This window comes from Coloeus monedula, assembly GCF_965178545.1.
Source record: "Coloeus monedula genome assembly, chromosome: 4".
Classification (NCBI taxonomy): Eukaryota; Metazoa; Chordata; class Aves; order Passeriformes; family Corvidae; genus Coloeus; species Coloeus monedula.
In genome coordinates, this window is record NC_138784.1 from 11162531 (window position 1) to 11171311 (window position 8781).

An 8781-nucleotide genomic window follows, 5' to 3' on the forward strand; every position below is an offset into this window, starting at 1 on the left:
TACTGGTAACTGGAATGTTTTATTCTGTGTTTTCTTAGCATGGGACATCCTGGTTCAGTGCTCTGCTTAATCACATTCTGATCTCTCACACTTCTTTGGGCATTTAACCTAGAGCAACAATGTCAAAACGAATTAAGTTAGTTAGGCTCCCAATTCCATGAATTAGAAGTCTGAAAATTAAGAGCTCTAAATGCTTTTCAAATGCCATTCAGATTTTTCCCGATGTGTAAAACGAGGATAGTGTTGCCTAAGTAATCTGACTCGGAGAGGTGTTGAAGCACTCTGGACAGTGTGATGCTCTCAGTTGTTACCATGAGGGCAAACAAATAACCTATGTAAAAGCACCTGTCTCTAAAATAAGGTGGAAAATGGGATGGTAGTGGGAGGGTCAACTAGCAGTTGTTGAGAAGATCCCAGAGTACATGGGACAGGAGGAATGATCAGAGTTGGTGAGGTGGGTTTGTAACGAAATAGGAATGGACTGAGTCTTGGAACCCTCAGGCCTGCCAACTTCTCTTTTGAATGTACCCAGGCTTTTCAAGGAAAGAAAAAGTTTGTAGCATCCCGTGTAGCACAGAAAAAGAATTATATGGATGTTTATCTTATATTTGGTAATTTGTATTTGAAAGGAATTGATTTAAAACACTGGAATCACAGACAATTTTATTGCCTTCTCACAGTTAAGAAAAAAAACCCCTACCAAACCTTGAAAGGACATAAATAATTCTTGCTTTTATTGTACCTTCCTGGCTTACTAAGATTTCAGCTTGGAGAGAGTCATTCTCTGTAAGGGGCAGAGGGAGTTAAGGATTATGCATACCTATAAAAGAGCTGACCATGTGACCCTGCCAGCAGCTCGTTGAGAAGAAGCAGTGTAAGAATAAGGACATTGAAAGCTGAAGAGAATTGATTCCTGCAGTGTTCTGTGTGCTGGACTCACTCCCTGCTAGGATTTCTCACTGTGCTCTGTGTGTACATACAGGCAAGGAGTGGATCTGTTCCCACTGCCAAAACACTGTCAGTTTAGGAAGGATTCTTCTTAGGTCAAGATTGTTTTCATATGGTGAGAGACCAAGTTTAATGCAGCTTTTTAATTCCTATGAGAATTTGCCAGAGCTGTAGCTAAGACTGAAAATGTTTGTCCTGTAATCCCAATTTTGCACTGATCAACTTGGTTCTTTGGAAGGCCTTCCTTTTGGATGTGCATTAATGTAAAGTTTTAGCAGAAGCTTAATATGGGGAACGTTTCAGCTGTTATCAGGTTGCTCATTTATCCAGGGACAATGAGGGTAATGTTTAAAATTCCCATTTGAAACGGTACATCTGTGTAATTCCAAATCTTCTCTGAACAGCCGTGAAACCAAAATGACTGAGGAAGTAAGTGCAGTTTGACTCAAGAGAATGGTATGGCTGGTGCCTGGAGTTGTGCCTGGCCCTGTTCCAGAGGCAGTTTGGTTCTAGTATGTGCACAGGAGAAATGTGTTTCCTTAATTAGCTTTGTCAGTGCCTGCACAAGGGCTGCCCTAGGAGCCAGTCTGTGGAGCCAGTGGTGTGTACAGGGCTGGCAAGAGTAAGGCCCTGAAATGTCTTAAGAAACCCCAAGCCCCATAAGTTTGCTTTTCTCCACAGAGCTGTCCTTCCATGCTCAGGACATGTGAGCACCTCAGAAAATCCTCTGCAGCAGGATTTTTTTCCTTTGCTTTTCACAGTATTTGAATGGGCCTAAGCAGAACTCTGGAAGTCATAGCTAAAATGACAATTTCACCTTACCAATAATAATATCTGGTAGAAAGAGCAGCACAGCGAGGGAAATTTTTTTGTTAGCTTCACCGCTAATTTATGGAAAACCTAAAATGCACAGGCTTCCCCAGCTCTCTCTGAAGTGTTCCAGCATAACTTACATATATCCTATAAATGTTTCAAGGATTTAAGGTGATTGTCTCCTGAGCACCAGGACAGCCAAGTGTCTCTCCCAACAACAGATGATGCCTGCTGGCCAAGAGCAATGGTGGGATAAAACTCAGACTTACACTTGTTCTTTTTACTGATGGCTTCTATGTTACAGTACAGAACTTGTGTAATGCAGTGGGCAGGACAAAAGGCAGCCTGGATGCTATTTTGAGCTCTTGGATGTTCCCCTCTGCTTTTCTGCTTCTCCCTCTAAACTGTTCATGTTTGAAGGTGACAGTATTTCTCTGTGACTGTGTAGAATACCTGGAACACTGGGATCTTAAGCCCCGTGGGAGTCTTCCCAACCTCAAGGATGTAAAATACAGCACATGTTTTTATGAGGTAAACTACACATCTCTCTTTTCCTGTATATGACTTTTGCATCCTCCATCTCTTTGGAAACCTGTGCTGAAGTTTAAAAACTGTGAAGAGTTAGAGGTTAAGACTTACAGGTTAAAGCAGCTCTGCAGCACAATAATAAACACATCTTTAGCACTGGGCACTTGTTAATGTGTCATGTACATTATGATGTAAATGACTGAGGTGTGTATCCCTTTGTGCACACCTGAGGGAGTGAACGGGGTAGTTGTGATGCTCAGTTTCACTGGTGCTCTTGAGGAGGCTTAACCTTCCTCGTATAAACATTCCAAAGAGTGGACATTTTTTTCCCCTGTTTTCAGGCACGGTGTTGCTACAAGCACAAGAAAGGGATACAGGAACAGTTGCCTAAAAAGGGATGTGCTGTCTGGACAAATCATCTTGCTACCCATTTCTTGCTTTCCCTCATACCTAAAATGTATTTATTTATTTTCTTGTGACTCAGTCTGTAATAAAATAGCTCTGCTTTTGTGTTTCTTATAACCCTTCTCCTGCCTATTTTTTTCCTCTGTCAACAAGCCAAGAAGTTTCTTCAGAACATAATCTAGCTTTAGTCATTCCCTGCTGTCCCAGAAGCATTTGCTTGTGGGACAGATAGAAATCACTTTGTCTCCTTATCTTTTCCTGGTGAGAACTGAGGTCCCAGCTGCATGATACGATTCTTTCTCCAGAACATCATATTAAGGGTAAGATTCAAAAGTGCATCAGGATGCTCTTAAGTGCACTCTACAGGCACTAATCTGGAGGTGAAAAAAACAGGGAATCAGGAATGGCTGTGGCTTGCTGCAGGCAAGGAGTTACTTTTCTGAGAGTAAAGGTGATGCCATGAAGATTTTTTGCCTTTTCTTTTATACCCCTGTTATACCTTTTTTACAACTTCTGTATTCCTAGTGCTTTTTGCCTACATTCTTGCACTTGTTTGTTCAGCTAGGAGATGAAACATTTTAGAATCTTTGTAGCTAGGGATCAGTGCGCCCCAGACGCCAAGGTCCTCTCCAGAACACATTCTGTAAACTAAGATAGAACCATCCAGGGGAAGGCTCCTTGGGGATGGGGGCTCACTCGAGCCTCTCATTGGGGAATCTTTGATAGATATGCTAATTAGTAAGACCTATAATGTTATACCAGATCTTTTGGGGGGGCATTGCAGTGTGCATGGAGGTGCATTTGACCTGGACGTGTGCACCTAAGGATTCTTAAAATAAATACCAAGGTAAAATCCCTTTTCCCCTCCTGTGTTTGACTCTTGATTTTAAGACCAGGAAAAGGCATCAAAGGGAGGTGAAATCTCTCCTTTTTGAAAGCAAGTGTTTAACTACCTATGACTGACTCTATTTTAAAGAAATCTAATTGCAGTATCCATCCCATAAGATGAGCTTTTCTTCTTTTTTTTTTTTCCTTAACTCAAGCTGCTCTGGAAGGGCATGCATAGCACAGAGGAGTTAAACAAGCTGGAAGCACTACTGATTTTGCTGTCAGCAGATGCTCTGTGGAGCACTCAGGACACAGCTCGGCCTAACCAAGAAGAATGGACAATTAAGGATTTGGAGACATGAAATCAATGCAAGTCTCAGGTCAGGAAGGTATTGCAATATGATAGAACCTGTCAGTTTTTAGCTGAACTCTGGAATATTTATCTGAGAACAGTAGTACCTTAATGGTACAGAGGAGAAAGGGGATGGCCCACATTCACAGTTTGTTTCCACTGATACTGTAAGAATTAAGTTCCTTAGACAGGCTTTTGTGGCTGCAAGTTCAGCAATAGATCATAAATACATACATTATGGATTTAAGCCTCTTCTCTATCCCTGATGCATGATTAAATCATGACTTAAATAAAAAACGCATTCTTTGCAACATTATAAATTAACAATATTCAGCAATGCTTGGCAAAACCCTGGGCTAAGAAAACTGAAACACATTATCCAGCTGAAACTTTGGGGCAATTTTTAGGTCTAGAGAAGATAATTTTTCTAATCTAAATTAGATGAAGCTACCTGCATGTGAATTCTGTATCCTAAGAGGTACATGCAATTATGTAGCAATAATAATTTTTGCATATTCCCAGATTTTCTGAAGAAATTATATTTGAAATGTAGTGTTGCATGGTCTTGAAGCTTGAATTGCCTTCTTGGCAGCACTTGAGACTATAAAGTGAACACAAGCAGAATTTTAATGGCTGCATTCAGCTTGAGGAAAGGCACCAGAAAGTACAGACCTATTTCTTTGCAAAGTGTTTCTCTGAGTTTAGGTTTAGCCTTCTTAACTCTCAGTCATATAAAAAGGCAATTTTCTCTAAAGTGTGGGGTTTTTGGATGAGCCTTTCTTTGGAAGCAAACATGATCATTTTGACCACTTCAAACAAAAAGACCATTTCATAATTCACTTGTGTATTCCTGCATTCCATGGGATGTTTATTCATTTGGTAGCAAACAGACAAGCACAGAGATAACTACAGCAGGATTTCTCATCCAGTTAAATAATTCTCTGCCACATAGAGATACCAACACTGCAGCTGCAGTGAACCTGGGGAAAAGTATTACAGTGTTTGTCAGACATTAGTTGCATCAGATTATGAACCTAAATGTCTCAAACAGTGGGAGCTGTGAGTGGGTGCTTCTTACCTAAAGAGATGAGGAGTTGTGTTTCATCTGCTGAGAAATAAATCATAACCAAAATATGCTGAACTAAGTTATCACTGGTTCTGTGGGAGAAGTAAGCTGGTGTAGGGGGTGCATTTTTAAAATCCTGTTTGTTCCATAGCCAGGATGGTGTTTCACAGATTACCTTTGACAGGAGCATATTTTATGAGCTGTCTGGACATGGTTCTTGTCCTTCCAGGTTTATAGTGACCCCTCCTGTAGCTGCAGCGCCCGGCTGTGAGAGCAACAGTGCAACAGCACAGGCAGAGGAGAGAGGAGCAAAGGACAACAGGAGTCAACCAGACCCCCAAAGCTGCAGCTTCCCAGGCAGCTGCCTCGTTATCCGAGGTGGAATTCCTCCCACTGTAGCCTTTGGTTTCATTGAGGTGCTGCTTGCTGCTGTTCAGGCGAGGAGGGGTGGCCACGTGGGATAACACCTCGGCAGGCCTGGGGCTCAGTGCTGAGTGTGCAGTCTTCTTGTCTGAGCTGGTGACTGACCTGCTGCTTGTCCTCTTAGCAAAATGCTCATCTGCTGGGGAAGTTTCTGCCCTGGAATAGGCAGTACCTTCAGTTCTCTGCACTGTCAGGCTCCAGCTCGGGGTGTGAGTATTTGCTGGTAAGCCATGGCTCGTGGCTGCAGATGGAGCTCGGAGCAGAGGAGAACCTGGCATGGTAGCATTGTGAGGTTGGCATCTTCCCCACTCAGGGGTCTTTGTGCTGTGCTGCCTCTCAGGTTTACTTGCTAAGGAGTGAGCATTTGGCTCTTGGGATTTCAGTTTCTCAAAAATGAGAAGATCTGGATCAATTCCTATTAAATTAGAATAATGTTAGTTTATTGATAAAAGCTTGCCTGTACACCCACAAAAAGGATCCATGGAGACAGGGGCAGGGCAGGGAGCCCAAATAATTCCCTTTTGGATTGGAGGTGTCACTGCCTCAGGTTATGGGACACTTCATGGGATGCAAGGGATGTGCATTTTGGGATTACACACAACTTGCTATGGGATGCTTAGGGAAGGAGCCCAAGGTGCAGAAAGGGTGGGATCTAGGCTACTCAGGGTAGGGAGATCCAGGAAAGCTGTGTGTGTGACAGTTTGCACCAGCAACTGGAGGGAGGCTGCACCCTGGGGGCTCAAACATCCCACTGACAGCAACTGGGGAGACTGAGGTCCAGACTGGGCAGCCTGAGCATCTCAGCCCAGCTGCTGGGGGACTTTGCATTCTATATATGTGTGTGTATATATACATATGTATTTATAAATATATTTATTTTGACTCACAGAAAAAAGCAGGATGAGGCTTTTGGAGCTTTTGGTGCATCTGCTTTATGTGTTTGTCTGTGTTACCTGTGTGCTTGTGGTGCATGTGCCTAATGAAAATAAATGTTCAGCCTTGCTGCTGGTTGGGTCTGGGGATGTAGAGCAGTGGCAGCCTCCTCTCTGTCTCTTAGAGCTGGGAAGGTATTTTGGCCAAGGACAGTAGTGATGAGGTACTCAGAGCATGAATCTTGAGAGCAGGGTGTATCTCTGAGCTCCTTTCTCACTGAGTGGAAGGGAGGGGGGAAGTATTTTCAGAAGTAGGTGTATTAATGAAAAATGAAAAAAGTTTTCATCTCTTTTAGGGTTGTGTATCACTGCAGGAGATCATTTAGCACAGCAGCTGACCTGGTATCATTTTAACATTTCCCATAGTTGCTGTCTTTTCAGCCATTATAAATGAATCACTTAATTACCTGTTGTGATGTTGTACAAAATGACATCAACCCCAGCCTTTAGAATGCAGCTTTCCAAAGCTGGGCAGGACATGTGCAGGCAGTTCTTGTTCTCATGAATGGCTCCATGGTAGAACACTGCTAGATTGCAGGAGACTGGAACCCATAAAGAACAAAGTTGAGCTTCTCAGCAGAATGACCATTGCATTTTGCATGATGTTATCTAACATCAGAAGTTCATTATATCTGCCCAGATCCTGTGGGAAGAGAGACCAGATCCTGTGGTTCTCTCATTATCATACAAACTAATTGAGCACACAAAAGAGAACTTATATTCTTATTTTACATCTGGCCTAGAACAGCCATCTGAGTTCTACACGTGTATCTCATTAAATAATAACTGATTTAAAGCCCTTTGAAGTGCCCTCTAATGTCTCTGTTTTAGTTAAGATTGTAACAAATCTTGCTTGACTATATAAGAACACAAAAAGGAGATTTTGAGTTACCATTTATTATCTCTGTAAGTATCCAGTCCCATAGGGGGGGATATGAGAAAAAGTCTGTTGTCCAGATAGGAACAACCTTGCTGAAATGTTTTTCTCACATCACATTATTTAAGACAGAATTTGATTCTTCCCAGGACTGCTGCTGGGAGTTAGGTACCTAACTTATGTCACTGTCAGGTTCTCAAGGTCATACTTTTGCTCATAATTCAAAATACCATCAAAATTTATACTGACTTTTTTTAGTAACTGGTGCCTCACTTTCATCCTCCAAAACCATATCCAAATCCCTTTCCAGTCCGGAGAGTTTTTAACAATTTAGGCACCAGGACACATGTACTTCATGTATCCTCCTAAAATACACTCCTGTAGAGTAGTACCACTTCAGTGTGATACAGATAAAGTACAAGGCTTAGGAAAAGCAATGATCTTGCTTATTTTTGCTCTGAGCCTGAGTTTACCAGGCTGGGGAAAAGGGGTGGCCAGCTGAAAAACTGCTATCATTTATTGCTAGAGCTTTATTGTTCTGGTTTGCACCAGAAACATGATGTAAACATGGAATAAGAGAGTGCTCTTTCCAAGGACATGAATGTTCTTGTATTTCAGAGAAGGACAAACTGTGTGTCCTCTCCACTTTCCCTCTCACCATGTCCTAGTCTGATGCCATACTCCATGAAGAGACTGCTGCAGGAATCACTGTCACTGGTTGTTCTCTTCAGTAGATGGGGATGAATACTGAAGAGTTTCTCTCTTTGTAACAGAGATCCAAAATTTCAAAGCAGACCCTAAGATTTTAATGTGTTCCTAGTGCAGTCTTCTACAAAAATACAGATTATCAATTTCCTTTCTATGGGACTGAAGTTGGGGCAACAGTTACAATGTGCCTCTGCTTTCCTGCCTCAAAAAAATTTACAGATCCTCCTTCCAACTCCTCTATTTCTTCTTCAAGTGAAGGACTGTTTATATAAACGTTACCCAAAATGTGGGGTTCAGTGTGTGCCATGACCCTGCCAACAAGCACTCACCATTCCTCAGAAGGCAGCAGGCTCTGCTGCACTGTTGGGGTGAGATTTCTGCATAACCTTTCAGCAGCTGGGCTCCCCTCCTCTGGGATTCCCGCAGGTCGACCAGGAGGCCTGGGAAGCGCCGGATCCAGCAGTTCTTGTAAAAGGCAGTGGGCAAGCAGAGGCACTGGGACTCCCCAGCCAGACCCAGAAGCAGCAGCACTTCTGCCACTGCCACCAGCAGAGCCATGGCCCCGTGTCAGGGCTCAGGGAGCCCCCCTCTGCTCCAGGGGTGCAAGGAAGGCTGCACCAGCACTGCAGAGACCATCCCTGGAGGGCTGAGGATGCTGCCGGTCTGCCAGGGGCGTGAGCAGGGTCTCCTCCAGACAATGCCCATGGCGCTGTTTGTGCAGCTGCTGGATGGAAGAAAGCAGCCATTTAATGAGCTACAGAGGACTGTAACAGTTATTATTGTTGCTCTCTAACTTAATTATTTGGAGATGGTTTTTGAGACACAAAAGGGACAGGTTGGTTTTAGTCATTCAGAGAATTTTCTTGTTTCTGTGGTCCCCTTTTTGGGTCTCTTGACCTTC

General features: G+C 43.0%; 1 protein-coding gene across 1 annotated transcript; it reads right to left on the reverse strand.

Moving 5' to 3' along the window:
- Window positions 1–5104: 5104 nt before the first annotated feature.
- On the reverse strand, window positions 5105–8438 carry MANSC4 (MANSC domain containing 4; the record flags this gene model as incomplete). The annotated part of the gene is made up of 3 exons (XM_082280833.1): window positions 5105–5778; window positions 6703–6837; window positions 8210–8438. The coding sequence occupies 3 exons, from the start codon at window positions 8436–8438 to the stop codon at window positions 5105–5107; spliced, it is 1038 nt and encodes a 345-aa protein (XP_082136959.1).
- Window positions 8439–8781: the final 343 nt, after the last annotated feature.